General features: G+C 39.1%; 1 protein-coding gene across 3 annotated transcripts in view; it reads right to left on the reverse strand.

Moving 5' to 3' along the window:
- RBKS (ribokinase) overlaps positions 1-19,191 on the reverse strand; it is a 114,564-nt gene that overhangs the window by 46,648 nt on the left and 48,725 nt on the right. For all 3 annotated transcript variants that reach the window (XM_053587210.1, XM_053587208.1, XM_053587209.1), the window contains 4 exons: positions 13,336-13,399; positions 12,338-12,400; positions 9,039-9,203; positions 644-735 (listed from right to left, as the gene is read on the reverse strand). In XM_053587210.1, the coding sequence (XP_053443185.1) occupies positions 644-735; positions 9,039-9,203; positions 12,338-12,400; positions 13,336-13,399 (384 nt within the window). The remainder of the gene's footprint in view (positions 1-643; positions 736-9,038; positions 9,204-12,337; positions 12,401-13,335; positions 13,400-19,191) is intronic.

The raw sequence follows: 19,191 nt of genomic DNA on the forward strand, positions 1-19,191 counted from the left end.
ATGCTTGAGTGGTACAATATCAGTATGTTGATAGATATCTTGTGCAGAGTATGTATTAAGACACTCAGATGGACTGAGATGTGCCTTTAATGGAGTGGCCAGCAAGGTCTTTTCCATGGCATCAATGGAGAACCCACATCTATTCACCATTGCTGTCTTAGGACCATCATTGTAGGAAGTAGCAAATGCTCCAGGGGTTGTATACTAATTAGGATTGCCAAATTAAAAAATGGGAAGCTTAGTTAAGTTTGGACTTCAGATGAACAATAAATAATTTTATAGTATAAGTATGTTAGGTATATTATTCATTATCTATCTCAAATTCAAATTTAACTGAGCATCCTATATTTTAATTTGCTAAACCTGGTGACTCAGCTATTAGTCTACAGAATATGAAATAATTAGAAAAGAAAACAAAAGACCAATAGTGTGAGGGCAGCAAGAGACTAAAAGAAATGAGGTTTGGTAAGTGCCAGATTATGGGGGTGACTCAGTAACACATCCTAGTAAAATGAAAAATCTGTTTTCACATGAGCCTCATCATGTCATAAGATTGATGTGGTTAGTTCTGCCTCTGTGCTTTATCCACTTGCCTGAAAGTCCTTCATATTCTCATAGAATAACCAAAGCAATTCATCCTTACCTCACTTTCATTGCAACAGAACACATCTGAGAGGGTGTAGAACTGAGGATCCAGGTCAGCAATGGCAGGAGCTGGGTTGAACAATGTTTTCACTACAAAGGAATGGAAAAAGGGTTCAGTGGTTATCATTTTTAACATGGTGCATTTCCAGACATTCAGTAGGGGAAATCTCCAGTGCGACCATTTTTGTTCTCATTGGATTAAATATCCACTTGGTTATAAATGTAGAAAAGTGTATAATTTCAATCTCCATGATAGCCAGCCTTCTTATTTTCATTTTTTTCTACTTTTTACTTTACAACATTTCAGCTTCAAGGGTAAGCATCAATATTTACAACCAAGGTGATTATAGAGTTAAGCCAAGGGAACAAGAACAGTAAAAAAGGTAAAAATGTTGTGGCAAGAAAGGTCATGTCTGAATATGAACAAACAGGCTGGTGAACATTTTTGCGGGTTACTTATGTGCTTAGCTGGAAGGTGAGTTCATAAATCCATTTTCTAGGGAAGAAAAAAAGAGATGATAGAAAAGAGACAAATTAGACTTCAAAAATTTCCAGATAATAATAATAAGTAGAAAGCTCATGGAAATAGCCAAATTTTGTACACCTATATGTCTCCCAAATATGTCATAATTATTCCTGCAAACATACACATGTGCATACAAGCTTATAAATTCTTGGCTTCTGTGAGCAATCTGGGAACATAAAGAAAGATTGAGAAAAGAAATGCCATTACAGGCTGAGTGCCAGTTCAGACTAAAAGACTGTAAGAGAAGGATAAAAGCGGATAGCAGAAATAGAGAAATGACAATGTCACAGCCATTTTTCAGAAGGAGGAAAAGTGAAGCTCGGAGAAATGAGATCATATGTTTAAGGTCATATCCTGGGACGTCATTGAGCGGGGCCCCTACCTAGGGTCCTCTGGCTTTAAGTTCAGGATTTGTTCCTCTCCATGCCTAGACTCTGTCCATAGCAACACATGCCCCAAATCCCAATTTAGAATACTGTAAAACAACTTTTGGAGTGGAACTTTGTAAATATGTGTGTGTATGTATTTAAAATCTTAAAAAATTTACATTCATAGGAAGATCCCTCTTTGTCAAAACACTTATTCACTAGACTACTCAACCAGATTGATTGATCTTTTTCTCATCCCACTTGACTGTGGATCCACAGGGTAAAATTCTCCAGCTGCAGTTCTCAGAGACTTCCAGGGCAGGGGTTTGCAAACTTGGTTGCACATCATCATCACCAGGGGAGCTTGTTTAAATGCTTGATTTCTGGGGTCTACTTCAAACCCACTGAGTTAGAATCTCTGGGGGGTAAGCCCAGGGAATCTGCACATTCATAAGTTCTCCAGGTGGCTCTGACGTAGCTAGCTTGGCTCTGATCCATTCCACATTCTTGGGGAGAAGGTAATCAGTAGGTGGCTAATGGAAACTGTCCACGCTCAGCCTGGTGAGGCCATCTAGTCTACTTCAGTACCCTCCTTGGTCTCACTTAACATTTTGGCTCAGTCAGTGGGTCTTGTCCAGTGTAGGCTAACACTATTCCCACATTTTTGTTATTTTAGAATCCAGAATGTCCACCCACAGAAATTCTCTGGTACATTTTTGGCTCTTCATATTTTTATACAAGGTTATTGTACAGCTTAAATTAGAAAACGAATGTAAAGCCCAGTGTAAACTGTACAGTGTGGAATAAATGTGAAAGATTATTACTGTTATTATATTGTCCTTTACACACAGCCAGACACCCGTGCCTGTCCACCCATCTCTTCTGCTTCTGCTGGAGTTTGTAGCCTGGCAACAGGCTCTTTCATTGGTTCTTCCACTTCTGCAAGGTCTCGCAGATGTCAATTATGCATAAAGGCCCTCACTGTTCAGAGTTCTGACACACACTTGGTTTTAGGTTTTCCAATCAATATATTGTTCCTGATTTTTCTTTTTTTTTTTTTTTGTTGCAGTTTGGCCGGGGCTGGGTTTGAACCTGCCACCCTCGGCATATGGGGCCAGCGCCCTACTCACTGAGCCACAGGCGCCGCCCGAGTTCCTGATTTTTCTTAAGAATTAAACTGAAACACCACTCACTGCTCACCTAATATGATCCTCAAATCTGCATTCATCAGCATTTGAGCACAGCTCAGAGCAAGCTACCAGTACGGAGCAAGAACTTCTTTTTTTTTTTTTTTTTTGTAGAGACAGAGTCTCACTGTACCGCCCTCGGGTAGAGTGCCATGACGTCACACGGCTCACAGCAACCTCTAACTCTTGGGCTTACGCGATACTCTTGCCTCAGCCTCCCGAGCAGCTGGGACTACAGGCGCCCGCCACAGCACCCGGCTATTTTTTTGTTGCAATTTGGCCGGGGCTGGGTTTGAACCCACCACCCTCGGCATATGGGGCCGGCGCCCTACTCACTGAGCCACAGGCGCCGCCCGGGAGCAAGAACTTCTTACAAAAGTTCTATTTTTTCTCAAAAGACTTCTGATCCTGCAATTCCTTTTCTAAACTGATGCTACCAAAATTCACAGCATGCAAAGCTGATATATAGTGACTCTCATGCAGCTCTGTATGTAAGAGAAAAAACAAAGAAATCTACAAACCTAGCAAAGGGGATTAGTTAAAAACATCAAACACATGTCTGATATAACACTCTGTAGCTGTTAAAAAGAATGAAGTAGATCTCTGTTTTGTCAGAGAAAGATTTCTATGATTTATTTACAAGTGAAAATGGTGGTTTTGTATTACCCTTCCTTATTAAGTATGAACACACATAACTATATGTGTATTTAGATTTACATGCTTACACAGAAGGAAAAAAGCCCGTAAAGTTACACACTAACGAGTGATTAGTTACAAGAGATGATGGGACTAAATTTGCCTATAGATTAAATACTATGCATCATGGAAAGACAACATTCTTAAATCATCAAAGTCTAGGTATACTATGAATGAAACGATATAATATCTGGGTTTTGCTTCAACATTATTAAGGTTGCAGTGTGGAGGGGGTGCTAGAGAGTCATGAGTTGGGCACAGAGGAAACAAGATTGGCCACGTGTTGAGAACTGTTGAAAGTAAATGGTAGGATATAGGGGCTTCCTATACTATTCTCTGTATGTCCATATACTTTTGAAATTTTACACAATAAAAACAAAATTTTTTTTTAAGAGACAGTTTTATTTTGTCACCCTTGGTAGAGTGCTGTGGCGTCACAGCTCACAGTAACCTCCAGCTCTTCAGCTTAGGCGATTCTCTTGCCTCAGCCTCCCGAGTAGCTAGACTACGGGCGCCTGCCAAAATGCCCAGCTATTTTTTTTGTTGCAGTTTGGCTGGGGCCTGCTTCGAACCTGCCACCCTTGGTATATGGGGCCGGTGCCCCGTTCACTGAGCCACAGGTGCCAATAAAAACAAAGTTTAAAGAAACAATTGCACTGAATTTGAAATATCAAATGCTGGAATAGGAATTCCATAATTTAATTTTACCCTAAATATTGTATGAAAGTCAATTGAGTCTTATTTAGCTGTACTTTGCTGCGGGATAGCATTCTTACCAATAGTAAGAGTAGGTGCATAGTATGGCTAGTAACTAAATTTAGAGGAAAAGTGAAAATCCCATAAAGAAAGGACTCTTCTTAGCCCACGTTACCACAAATTTACATAAATACTTTACCATGATGAAGGAAAAATGAAGAATTAGCAGATATAGTTAATCAAAAAAGAAGGCAAATTTGTAATAGATGAGCTGGAAAAGATAATGTCATCCTGGCACCAGGCAGATCTAGAGAAAGTGACCTGGAGTTGCAGAGGTGACTGACAGTACCCACAGTAATTATTATTAATTATAGTGTCAGATGGACTAAACTCCAGTTATCTTAACTGCATGTCAATGGCTGGCACTATGATATCAATGAGGAAGTGGCAAGGCCTGGGGGAGTAGCTATGTAGGCTAAAATACAGGAAAATGAGGTGCTGCCATGGAGGGCAGAGGCTTGACATTAAGAAGACCCTAATAATTAGTTCAGAGAAACTGGGGAAGAAAATCACCCTAAGGAAAGAAACTGTGAAAAGGTTGGAATGCTCAAAATGCTGGCTGTCTCTTAATCTACAGCAGTGATTTTTAACCTGTGTGCTAGGAAAGGATCTTAGGTACACCACGAAAATTTTCATAGATCATTAATGAAATTATTTTCAAAAGAAGTTCAAAGCACAATAAGTATATTCTTCTTCTTACTCTTTTTTTTCTGAGCAACATAATTTAAGTGTGCTGCAAAAGTTTAACTACATGTTCAAGCGGGCCATGAGATTAAAAAAGTTAAAAAAACACTGATCTAGTGGCTCTTTTCTGTGACTTGGGCAGCAAAAACACAAAAAGCTTAAGCTATGTACTGGATATGTTATTGTGAAAGTCTAGGTGGCTTGTGAAGAAGTTTTGTTTGCCAAACAAGAACTAAAGTGGCGTTAAAAGATACTTTGTATCATACCTAGAATTTATAATCTCAATTATTTATAATTGTCCCTGTAATGTTCCTTTTGTTTCGAAATGGATATAAAGACCAGAACCAACATGCATGAGCTCTGCAGTGGGCCTATCTCACAGCAGAGTGACCTGGCTAGGACAGGGGCTAGACTAATTTGGACTTTGTAGGTGCTCTCTCTTTAAAACCAATGCTTTTACTTTTGTTAAAGACAGGAAGAGAGTTTTGATATAGTATATTCAAAGACTGAGGAATCTTTTCCTCTGGATTTTAATCATTAATATATAATCTGGATATACAATGTCTTTAATTCAACTTTCACTACTTATAAGCAGTAAAGATAAGGGACCCGACAATAAACCTGCAGATGATGATGATGACAATGACTTTACCATCTCTCTTGAAGATGGATAATGCTGATCAGCACATGTGCAGGATGCTTAGTGCTTAACAGATCATTAAGCTTTGCCCATTCTGCTCTGTGATTAGTCTAAAGTGACAATTAAAGAACTGTGAGAACTCTCAGCCCAATTCTCTTGTTTCACAAAAGAAGACATTAAGGCCCCCGAGGAAGGAACTGGGCTCCCTGACTGAGGTCCCTCATTTGCTGATTGATTCTGAATTCAAAGCCATATTTCAGGATTCCCAAACCAGTGATCCCCTTTCATTACACCACTTTTCCTTCACATGAAAATAAACATGCATTAAATATATCCCTCCTCCCGCCCACAGCACACTCATGATACAGAATCTGTCTGGCTAATGCCCACCAAACAAGGACCAGCTGACTTGGCCAGAAAATGTTGCTTGACTGGAGGGGTTCTGGGCAGAGAAGTGTGTGTGCATCTGTGTGTGTGTGTTTTGCATTGGGGGAATGAGAACACATTGCTGAAAAAACACTCTAGAGCATCTTCTCTGTTTTTTGAGCAGCATAAAACCCTAAAAGCTTAGGTCCCATAGTGGTCAGTATTAAAATTTATGGATTTTACTTTTCTAAAGATCAATGGGATATGGCAATTTCTTTCTTTTTTTCCTCTTCTTTCTTCTCTCATCTCTTCTCTTCTCTTTTCCCCTCCCACCATCCCTCCCACTTTCCTTCCCTCCTTTCCTTCCTCATAGGGCCTTGGTTTGTTACCCAGGCTGGAGTGCAGTGGCCCTATCATACCTCACTATAACCTTGAATTCCTAGACTCAAGCAGTCCTCCTGCCTCAGCCTCCTGAGTAGCCTGAACAAACTATCAGGTACCACCACACCTGACTGATTTTAACTTTTTAAAGTTTTTGTAGAGACAGAGTCTTGCTATGTTGCCCATGCTGGTCTCGAACACCTAGCCTCAAGCAATCCTTACACCTTGGCCTCCCCAAATGCTGGGATTACAGGTATATGAGCTACCATGCCCAGTCATGGGCCATTTCTTTTAAAATTATGGTCCAGGAGACAGAAATTGGGCCTTGGAGTCTGAAATCCTGGTTCCCACCACTTACTTAAAGTGTGATGTTAGGGGAGTACACTGCTTAACCTCTCTGTGGTTAAGAGACCTTCAGTCTCCTCACTTTCAGTCTGAGAGAACAATGCCTACTGTACTTTTGCATGAGGTATTTCTGAGGATCAGATGTGTATAAAAGTACATTATAAGCTGTAAAGTTCACATAAGTGCAAGGTATTACTACTTCCAATATTATATAAGAAAGAAAGGTTGCGCAGAATTAATACTTAGGCATGCTGCCTCTTAGTAAAAATGTGAAGTAAGCCGGGTGGTCTCTGGCTTACCATCACCTCCCACCCCCTTTCCCAATGTCCCAGGTCCTTTAACTCCTCAACTAGAAGAGTTTCATGGAAGGTGATGGAGGAAGCATTTCTTGAGTCTACCCAAATCATGGCCTGAGAGTATGCTGCCTGCCCATCCGGATTACTCTGGCCTCACCTGTGAAAGGCTAGATCCTCAACTGTAGTTGCTATAACGTTCTCTCCTCCACAAGCTGGGTAGGTAACAGGTAACTAGACTAGGAGAGAGGAAACAGTGATCCCTGAGAAGCTAGGGATAGTGGGAAAAAAGAAGTTAGATGAGAGTAAGTGTTGATCTAGACAAAGGAAGACAGAAGCGGGAGTGGAGAGAAACACTCTGCATGCCACTTGACAGAGACGGGTGCAGAGAATGCTTGCCATAAGCATTCGACTTCACTGTGACACTCCAAGAAAATGTAACCAAATGGGTTTTGGCTTAGAATTCTTTCTGATAGCTTTGAGTCTATTAAAAATACACTAAATGTCAGTGAAAATTTGCCATGGCATGTTATTTTGCCAAGAGGAAAATTTGTTAAATCATGACATGCATTTAAAAATTCTCCACAAGATCATTTTAGTGGTCTATTTTCCATTTATTACTATGTGGAACACTACACACTTTGAGAGAAATCACTTTTATAAACACACACACATACCCTTTGCATATCTACTGTTCTTTTTCTTTTCATTTTTTTTTTTTTTAGTTTTCTATCTTGACGAGAAAGTGTTATCTAGAAATTCAATATGGTTCTCTACTTTCTCTTTAATATAAATCACAGAACTACTGCCACAATATCAAGAAGAAGCCAATATCTTATTTTATTTTATTTTTTTAAAACAAACTGTGCTAGATCAGGATACTATCCTAATTTTAACTTAAAGAGAGAAGTGGATGGAGAAGAAAATTGAGATTTAATGACATGTACTACACCATTACTGGCATCATATTTTATTTCATCTATTTGTAGGACAACTTTGTAGGGAGAGTATTTTTACAGTTAAGTCATTTTCTTTTTTGATTGATTGATTGATTGATTCTCTTTGAGACAGAGTCTCCCTTTGTTGCCCTTGGTAGAGTCCCATGGCATCACAGCTCACAGCAACCTCAAATTCTTGGGCTCAAGCAATTCCCTTGCCTCAGCTTCTCAAGTAGCTGGGACTACAGGCACCACCACAATGCCTGCCTATTTTTATAGACGAGGTCTTGCTCTTGCTCAGGCTGGTGTTGAACCTGTCAGCTCAGGCAATCCACCCACCTCGGCCTCCCAGAGTGCTGGGATTACAGGCATGAGCCACCACCCCTGGCCTATATATAGTCAAGTCATTTTACAGATAAGTTTAAGGAAAATCAGATAATTCTGCTAAAACCATGAAGGTTAACAAGGGACAGAAATGGGATACTCACTCAGAAGATGCTTTCCCCATTAGTTAATAGTGAAAAGAAGCAAACAGAAATAAACTATCTGGATGTTTAAAAAGTCTGTTATTTTCTGCGGCTGAGAGAAGGGGAGTGGAGGGTAGAACAGATGAATCAAGATCAGCCATAAGTTGATAATTGTTGAAGCTGGGTGATGGGTTTTATTACAGAATTCTGCCTGCTTTTAACTTTTGAAAATTTCCAAAATCAAAGGTCAAACAAAAGAGCCAGTTGATAGACATTGACAACATAAAAAAAAATACATATAAATAATCCGTTTTTACTTATTGAGGTGAATAAGTTTTACAAAAAGGAGAAAACAAATCTTCAATTCCTAGAGATATTTATCAAAACATAACTGGGCAAGCATTATAAATGACAACCTGTTTCTCAGAAGGGAAAACCTTTCACTCCATAGAGTGTATGTTGGACAATAGGCTGCTTCGGAGATTCTAATTACTATTTGTATCATTTCTACTAACTAGACGGAAGATTTATATTGAAGGGATATTGGAAATGCTACTCAGGTTTTTTTTACTCTATCCGTAAGGTTTTCTAACAATCTCAAGAACCATAAAACAGTGAATCTCACAGATGGAAAAAAGGATATTTTACTACAGAAAAAGTGTTGTTTTGCTTAACTTAAAAGGCTAACTTTAATTAAGACAGTGATAAAAGCTTTTACAGAAATAATGACAAATATGTAAAATTACCTCCATTGCTGCGGGCTATTTTCAGGGCTTCCAAAGAAGTTGCTGGAGTTATTTCTAGTTGGCAGATCATTACTTTGGCTCTGCTAATGACACTGGCTGCTTCCCTTAGGTCTTCAGAATTCAAAAGTAAATTTGCTCCAGCCACTATGATGATGATATTCTGGCCTATTAAGAAATTCTACATATTTATATTAAAACCCAACAAAGTCAAGCAATGATGTGATCTGCAGGGTGCTATCACCCCTGTAAAGTCATTATACAAAATGTGTTCCAGGCTAGACAGGTTAAATTTTGTGTTCCAAAAATATCTTCAGCAATCTCTCTGTAAGATTCATATTCTGATCATCTTGAGCAAAATCTTAACAAAATTTCTTTTCCCTTATCGATGTACTTGTAAACAAGAATATTAGTTGAGGCTGGGTGCCCGTAGCACAGTGGTTATGGCGCCAGCCACATACACAGAGGTTCGAGGGCTCAAACCTGGCCGGGGCAGCTAAACAACAATGACAACTGCAACAAAAAATAGCTGGGCATTGTGGTTGGCGCCTGTAGTCCCAGCTACTTGGGAGGCTGAGGCAAGAGAATTGCTTAAGCCCAAGAGTTTGAGGTTGCTGTGAGCTGTGACACCACAGCACTTTACTGAGGGTGACCTAGTGAGACTCTGTCTCAAAAAACAAAAGAATATTAGTTGAGAAATGATATTTTAAGAATTTCTTTTCTAGAAAATGGGTGGTATATGTATATGGTAAAGCTTCTGACCCTAAATGACAGATGCCACATAGATGAGTAGAAATAGGAATAAATATGTGTAACATGCCAAAGAAATGCTCTGTAGTATGCAAGCAGTTCATGTGTGTGTCCTATGGTAGTTTTTTTTATAAAAATAATAGCTGTGTACATTAATGCATTTATGGGGTACAATGTGCTAGTTTTATATATAATTTGAAATACAACAAACTGGTTAACGTAGCCTTCGCTGTACTTTTTTAATTATTGTGTTATGACATTTATACTCTACACTTAGTAGATTTCATGTACTCTTGTAAAATGCATCATAATGCCCTATGGTATTTTAAAATGTGATTCTTTTATTTATTTATTTAGAGACAGAGTTTCACTTTGTTGCCCTAGGTAAAGTGCTGTGACATCACAGCTCACAGCAACCTCCAGCTCTTGGTCTTAGGCGATTCTTTTGCCTCAGTCTCCCAAGTAGCTGGGACTACAGGTCCCCACCACAATGCCCAGCTATTTTTTTGTTGCAGTTTGGCGGGAGCCAGGTTCGAACACACCACCCTCAGTATATGAGGCTGGCGCCCTACTCACTGAGCCAGAGGCGCCGCCCCTAAAATGTGATTCTTTTAGAAAGACTACTTGAAGATATCCCTAGAACAACAACAAAAAAAGAAGTTTAAGACAAGGAATGAGCTGCTGTTGACCCCAATAATTATTTAAGATGTAGTTTGAAGTAATGAACATAACCTTTTTTTTTTGTTAGAATGAAAACTCTTTATCTACTGTTAAATGGAATGTATCTTTTTATTATTGCAACTTAGGGATCACTGAAGTCATCTTGTATGAAAAATGATCTTGTGGCTCAGTATGCATAGCTCAGTGAGTAGGGCGCCGGCCACATACACTGAAGCTGGCAGGTTTGAGCCTGGCCTGGGCCTGCTAAACAACAATGACAACTGCAACCAAAAAAAAGCTGGGCGTGTGGTCCCAGTTACTCAGGAGGCTGAGGCAGGAGAATCACTTGAGACTAGGAGTTTGAGGTTGCTGTGAGCTGTGATGCACAGCACTCTACCTTGCAGGGGTCCTCAAACTTTGTAAACAGGGGGCCAGTTTACGGTCCCTCAGATCGTTGGAGGGCCGGACTATAGTTTAAAAAAAAAAACCTATGAACAAATTCCTATGCACACTGCATATATCTTATTTTGAAGTAAAAAAACAAAACGGGAACAAATACAATCACAGTGCCTCATGTGGCCCGCAGGCCGTAGTTTGAGGACCCCTGATAGGGTGACATAGTTAGACTCTATCTCAAAGAAAAAAAATGATCTTGCAACACTGGACTATAAATAAAAGACATATTGTGACAAGTCCTAATTTAACACAAGGTACACTAGCTCCAATGTACTAGGTTCTGTCCTAGGTCCTGTGTGAAATGCTTGGTCCTTCTGAATATTAATTTTAATCAAAAAATATCTTATATTGGTGTTTCTCTACTTAAAACAGCTGGTGAAAAAAAATTACAACTTACCTTGAAGGTAGTTACTATTTTTATTTTTTTATTTCAGGTTAATTTGAGGGTGCAAAGAATTAGGTTCCAATATTAGATATAGATCCTGTTGTAGTTGTGTATTAGTTACTATTTTGTTTTTTTAGAGACAGATTCTCACTTTGTCACCCTCGGTAGAGTGTCGTGGTGTCACAGCTCACAGCAACCTCCAGCTCTTGGGCTTAGGCGATTCTCTTGCCTCAGCCTCTCGAGTAGCTGGGACTACAGGTGCCCACCATGACACCTGGCTATTTTTTGTTGCGGTTTGGCTGGGGCTGGGTTTAAACCCGCTACCCTCGGTATGTGGGCCAGCACCCTACTCACTGAGCCATAGGTGCTGCCCAATATTTTTAAAGGTAAATGTTTTACCTATGGCAAAGCCTTGTGACAGACTTAGTTGTATATACAGACATTGGAGATTTGACTGCTTTTTAAAAAGCAGACAAAATTTGCTACAATAAGTTAAAAGTATTAGTGGATTCCATTTTCTCAGTGAATATTCTTTTTTTTTTTTAATTTTTTATTGTTGGGGATTCATTGAGGGTACAATAAGCCAGGTTACACTGATTGCAATTGTTAGGTAAAGTCTCTCTTGCAATCATGTCTTGCCCCCATAAAGTGAATATTCTATAAATATGATTCATCAAACTTTTCTTAGTACCTATTTACTTATGTACCTAAGTGTAACTGAAATGACAGATGACTATTTGTTTTTAAAAACCAATGTCAATTCTGAGTTCACATAAAGGGTAATGGGGACATTACAGGATATAAATATTATTTTGAGGCAACTTCATATATATTAGAGAGACAGTTTTACATTTGGATGATCAATGTGGTAAATGTAAATAAAATGGAACACATTTATATTTGGTTTGGGAAAAAAACAATACTTTAGGGCTTGGAATGGTGGGTATGATAAGAGGACCATAGTATTAGAATAAAAATGATACTTTTAGTGTAGTTCTGGAAATCAACTGTCTATTTTATAAAATGACACTCTGATATGTGAAACACTTAACTTCATTATTGACAATTACAGAAGCAGTTCCTGTAGCAGCATTTTCAGTCTGATATGTGAATTCTAAAAGAAAAAGGAAAATTATAATTATGTACATACAGCCTAGCAAGGATGATTTATTTTAACAATTTCCTATAACACTAATCCTTGAAAAATCTTTTTAACCTTTAACCATCTGGGATGATAAAAAAAAAAAGTAATTAGTGCTAATTTATACCCATCACTTATACAATGAGGAAAACAGACAGCTTTACATTTAGTTGCACCTTTTCTCTATATTAGTAACAACCCATCAAACGGTTCCTACTTCCAATTCTCTCAAATTATTCATAATTGTACAAATACGCATTTTTCTAGACCAACACCTTTATTTTCTTCACCGAAAGAAATGACAGAGTTGAGGTAAGTACACAGGTCGAACCTATAAAATGAACTTTTTTGATTTTCTTCATTCTCATAAGCTTGGCATTTCATCAAGATTCATGGTTTGGCATGTAAACAGCAATGTTGACCAGGCAGCTTCTGATAGCAGCAAAGAGCCCTGAACTGAAGTCAGAAGACCTACATTCTAGCTCTAGCTCTCATAAACTGTGTGCTCTTAGGAAAAAAAAAATAATAATAACAGAACATTTCTGGTCTTTGGTTTTCTCTTCTGTGAAATTATGGTATCAATCTTGCTGGTTTCCATGATAATTTCCAGCTATATCATTCAGAAACTTTTCTTAAAGTGTCTTTTTGAATACAGCACCTGTTTTTCCTTGTCACTTGTTACATAAGATGAAGGTTTGTAATCTCCTATTATTTTACTTCCATCTGGAGGAATGTATATAAAAGAATCAACCAAAAGACATAAAGCAAGAGAAGACCAAGCTGTGCACAAAAATTCTCTGGCCACCAAGAGAAGATCTAATAATTCTGATCTATATTTAATTATTCCTGGGACAAGATTACAGAAGAAAGTTATATAAACACTAACTTTAAAAAAGATAAAATCTTACCTGTAGAAATACCATTCTGTTTTAAGTTTTCTATATAGTCATTGCCAAAAGAATCTTTGCCAACCTGTACCAAAGAAATGATGAACATTAGATCTTTTACATTTAGTAAAATGCTACTGCGTAGTTTTTTAAGAATACTTAGCATTTTAAAAGGGCATATCTGCACAGTACTTTACAAACATTAACTAATTAATCTTCTTAATATAAGATGCTAGACTTGATTGCAGCCCAAAGAATTGTTATATATTGTTTCATCATATCCTACCCCAAATGTGAAGCATTTAACGACTATTCCAAGTTCTTTAGCTTTACTCTCCCTTTGATCTATTCCTTGATAATTTCCACCAAGACAGAGCTGTCTACCCTCCTTCACTCCCAATATTTATGAAGAATCTCAGCTGTTTGTAGTTCACTATAAATGGGGTCATCTTTGCCTGATATTACTTGGAATCTTATCTTCTCTGCTGACCATGGCATAGAAGGCAAAGAAGAGGGAATTTTAAAAGCCCTAGCTAACTTGGTAATGTGGTAGTAAAATTCCATTGTTTATGCATCCTAGTATCCATTCTGCTAAAGCTATTTCAATTTTTTCTTTGGCCACCCATTCCTTTTCCATTCATAGACAACATGATTAGGTTGGCCAAGGAAACTAAGTCTGATTAAAAAGTTTGTTTTAGGGGCTGGAGGTGGTGGCTCATGCTTGGAATCCTAGCACACTGGCAAGCTGAGGTGGGTGGATTGCTTGAGCCGAGTTCGAGACCAGCCTGAGCAAGAGTGAGACCCCGTCTCTAAAAACTACCTAGGGGTTGTGGCGGGCGCCTCAGCTCCTTGGAAGGCTGAGCCAAGATCATCTCTGAGGTTGCTGTGAGCTATGATTCCACAGCACTCTACCAAGGGCAACAAAGTGAGACTCTATCTCAAAAAAAAAAAAAAAAAAAAAAAAGCTTGTTTCATTACCCTGGTCTGGTCATAGTGATGGGTTCAGGAATGGGAATGTGACTTAAATAAGTCCAACAAGATTCAATACTGAGGCTCGGCACCTGTGGCTCTAGAGGCTAAGGCGCCAGCCACATACACCTGAGCTGGTGGGTTCGAATCCAGCCCAGGCCTGCCAAACAACAATGACGGCTGCAACCAAAAAATAGCTGGGCGTTGTGGCGGGCACCTGTAGTCCCAGCTACTTGGGAGGCGGAGGCAGGAGACTCACTTGAGCCCAGGAGTTGGAGGTTGCTCTGAGCTGTGATGCCATGGCGACAGCTTGAGACTCTATCTCAAAAAAAAAATACATTCAATACTGGAAATTTTATTGAAACTATTGGGGAAGACAAGTTTTCTTCCCAGTGAGATTGATGGCTCTAAGATAATATAAGCCAAGAGCTATTGGGAGTCACCATGTGGAGAGAGCCTGAATGAAAACAGAGTAACATAACAGAAAGCAGGAGTATGGCAGATGCAGACAGACAGACTTCTAAGAGCCTAATGTATACCTACGCTGTCTGTGGCCAGCTCCACCAGTGGGCTTTTCAGTTACACAAGCCAACATGTTCCTCCTTTTGATTTTGCTCTGTGTGTGTGTGTGTGTAGGGGTTCTTTTTGCTTAAGCTATTTGGAATTGTCCATTATCTGCTACTGAAAAAGTCCTGACTAGCCTCAAGAACTAACCTAGAGATATAAATCTTGGTAAACAAAGCAAAACAAAAGCTAGTGAGCCTAGTCTCACCCTGAACCATAATTAAGCAGCTGTGTTTGTGCCAGGATCCGGAGACCAAGTTCCTGCTTTGTGGTCCACTTGGGTCAGCAGGTCTCTCTCTGTTTCTGTTAGAATGAGGGTGTATCTTAATCATCTAGTTCTCTAGCTCTTTCAGAACGGGACTCTTCTTTCTGCCTGGTTCGCCATCTGTAGGCCTTTAGGTCTGTGAGTCAAAGCCAGAAGACTATTATCACAAGGCCTCTGATAATAGTAACTGCTGGCATAGTCACCTCCATCTCCTCCAGCCCGTTCCTGGCCTTCCTGGTGTTGTGATCATTGTGTTAGTCAGGACACCCCTAGTGTCTTCTGCCAAACCATACCATTTGACTGCCACCTTGGTTGAACCTGAGATCGTCAATTGGTGGGTTGAGTCAAATCTGACTCCTGGATGTGTTTCATATGCTCTATTTTTTTCCTAAAAAATATACTTTATTTTTAAAAGAAGATTGAGGTTCTCAGCATCAGTGAGAGGAAAATACAGAGAGTTCCCATATGCCCCGTCCCGCCCCACCAAGAACCCCTCACTATCAACATTTTGCATCAGAGCAGTACATTTGTTACCATCAATGAAGCTGCACTGACGTATCATTATCATTCTAACTCTGTAGTTTACTAGGGTTCACTCTTGGTCCTGTATAGTCTACGGGCTTTGACAAGTGTCTGACATGTCTCCACCATTATAAAATCACATGCTGCCCTCAATATCCTCTGTGCTCTGCCTTTTGCAGAATATCATACAGTTGGAATCATATGCAGCCTTTTCGGATTGGCTTCTTTCACTTAGTAAAATGCACCTAACCTTCCTCCCTGTGTTTCTGCACCTTGATAGCTTATTTGTTTTTAGTGCTGAATAGTATTCCACCATCTGGATGTACCACAGTCTACTATCCATTCACCTACTGAAGGATATCTTGGTTGCTTCTAAGCTTTGGCAATTAGGAATAAAGCTGTTATAAACATGCAGGTTTTTGTGTATATGTCTCACAGTTTTTATGTTTAATTTTAATTAGCTCTCAGTATTTAAATATTAGGAGACTTGACAAAAACAAGCAGATTTCCAGGAGATCCTGAAAATTCAGAGGTTGTGATAACACTGGGTCCACTGCCAGGCAACTCAGCTGGAACTGAGAGGTGAGTGCCTCAACATGGGCACAGGTTTTCTATTTTATCACAGATCCCACGTGGCCCTTCAACTTCCCTCACCTGCTTGGCTCCTGTAGGCCCTGAGGCTTGTTCCCTCTGAAATACACTTCTATTTTTCCAGCCTGTAGGTCAGTTCTACTTCACTGCCTCTATCCAGGTTTCACTCAGTCCCTAGGTGTGTTCTGTTCTTCCATAAAACACTGTTACTTTCTGGATATATCAGTACAAAGAAACCTAAAGCTTTAATTAGGTCAAGATCCTCAATGAACAAAGATAAAATTGCCTAGTAGCTTTTGGACTATCTAGCCCAGGGGTTGAAAAATATTTTCCTATAAAGGGCCAGATATTTAAATATTCTAGGCTTTGCAGGCCATATGATATCTTTTGCAACTATTCATCTCTGCCCTTATAGTGCGAGAGTAGCCAAAGATAATCTGTAATTGAATGTGTATGGCTGTGTTCCAATAAAATTTTATTAACAAAAATAGGCTGTAGGTAGGGTTTTCCTTAAGGCCCTGATTTAAATGTTATATTTCATACCTGCTTCCTCAAAGAATACTTTTCCATTGGTTCCTTTTCTGGCTGAAATGCTGATGGGCAGTAATCTTGAACAATGTGTAATTATTTTTAATAGCAGAATTTCTATCTTTACAATGAAGAGTGCCCAACATAAAGCACTGTTCCTTGTAGGATAGTTTCCTGTTGGAAGGAGCTCATGTACCAAAGGTTTCCCTCATGGAAGGTTGGCCATTTATCTGCCAGATAAGGGCCAATATCTTAGGTTGAGATTCATACAGAAACAAATTCTTTCATTTCCCATCTTCTTTTATGTTACTTAACTCTCTCCCATGGGCAGTCAAGGTGTTAAATAGCTGGGAAAGTATTGTAGAGATTATGACAAGGCCATCCCTAGATGTATGAGTCATGATACAAATTAGAGGATAGAAACTTCTCTTCCTTTCTTAACAGATTTATGCAGGAAAATCTGTTAAAAGGTTAACATAACATTTGATAAATAGAGGTGATACTATAAACATTAAGAAGTGCAGGGAAGAAGAATTGTTGCAAGGGAGAACGAAACCTAAACCATGCAGCTTTGCCTTCAAGAAACTATAACATTGGGGGCATAGTAAGACATACAGAGACCACTCTAACATCAGATGGAATATCACGTGCATCAAAGGCATAATTGGGAAGAGATTTCAGGCTGATTTGCTATATCCTCTGGTGATGGTTATAGTTCCAGATTTATTCCAATAGGGAGTTCCTGAAAATCTGTTGGCGGTTTTCTAATCCTATGTGAGAGGTGGAACAAAATACCTTGCATTTCCATTCTTTTATATTCTTTTGTTAAAAATAAAAATCTGGTACTAAAAAAAAAAAAAACCAAAACGAAAAAGTAATCACATTGCTGAGGATTACAAGAAGTCACTTTGTTAGCTCCATGAATTTTGTACATAGGTCATGATGAGAGTAAGAGAAACAATAAAGGGCAGCGCCTGTGGCTCAGTCGGTAGGGCACCGGCCCCATATACCGAGGGTGGTGGGTTCAAACCCGGCCCCGGCCAAACTGCAACCAAAAAATAGCCGGGCGTTGTGGCGGGCGCCTGTAGTCCCAGCTACTCGGGAGGCTGAGGCAAGAGAATCGCTTAAGCCCAGGAGTTGGAGGTTGCTGTGAGCTGTGTGAGGCCACGGCACTCTACCGAGGGCCATAAAGTGAGACTCTGTCTCTACAAAAAAAAAAAAAAAAAAAGAGAAACAATAAAAAGCCCAAGATTAGGAAGACAATATTTTCAATTGTGTTTTGGAAGTCAGAAGCCTCTGCCCACTAGCTTTATGTTTTCTGTTTCCTTGTCTGGAAAGTCATAGCAAGTTTGCTATAAGGATAAATAAAATCATATTCATGAAAGCACATTTAAAACTGTGGGAATTAAGGGTTCAGTGCTCACACCCATTCTCCTCCTCCTCATGGCAATGACATGGTGACTCTGGCTGTCTCTCCTTTGGATCGCCAGGGCAGGGCTATTGTTGCTCGGATTCAATCTTACGAACTACTTTCTCATTCATCTGGTTTCAATTCCTCCTTATCTCCAAACAAGACAGTATTTGATCATGAAAGAAGTGTGTGGTTAGGTTATTTTTGAGATTGTATTACTGACAGTATTCTAATAAAAACCTCATATTTCCATTAATGGTTTGGTGTAATCAATACTGTTCAACATAATTATTTACCCAATTTCTTTTGTGAGACTAAATTGCCAACCAGGAGCTTGTCTGAGTATTGGGTTTGGGGAATAATCTTTATATTTTAAGTGAATGTATCTAACTCACTTATCAAAATGTGGACAAAAAAACAGTGGAGATCAGAGTCCTAGTTAAAATGTCCTCTTTTTCATTCTGTGTTCACATGTAATGTTATACTAAAAGAATGCCATCTCTACTTCCCCACCCTCAAAACCTCATATATGTTTGCTAAAACCTCTGGATTTACTTTTTTTGTTTGTTTGTTTGGCAGGCCTGCGCCGGGTTCAAACCTACCAGCCTGAGTGCACGGGGCCAGTGTTCTAACCATTGAGCTACGGATGCTTCCCTGGATTTACTTTTTAAAAAGTTGAGAGAAGTGAACACTCAATCCCCTTTGTTTACATATGAGACAAATTTAAGCTGCTTTCTCAGTTATTAGAAATTGATAACCAGAAGTTAGAGCAGAATACAAGCAAAAGCTCTTTTTATTTCTTGCCATTGAAAGTTAAGGGAAAGTACTTTGAAAAACAATACAAATGGAAGATTACTGCAATCATAAGGACTGTAATAAAAGAATCTTCACAGCTACCTCTGGAGACTTCCCTGCTTTCCTGATCACATATTGGCTATCACATTATCTTATTTCTAGAAAACTAAATGGGGCAAATGGTGCATATGGAAATCAGAAAATAGATTCTAATTCAGTTCTGCCATTATTA

This window comes from Nycticebus coucang, chromosome 4 (genome assembly GCF_027406575.1).
Source record: "Nycticebus coucang isolate mNycCou1 chromosome 4, mNycCou1.pri, whole genome shotgun sequence".
Classification (NCBI taxonomy): Eukaryota; Metazoa; Chordata; class Mammalia; order Primates; family Lorisidae; genus Nycticebus; species Nycticebus coucang.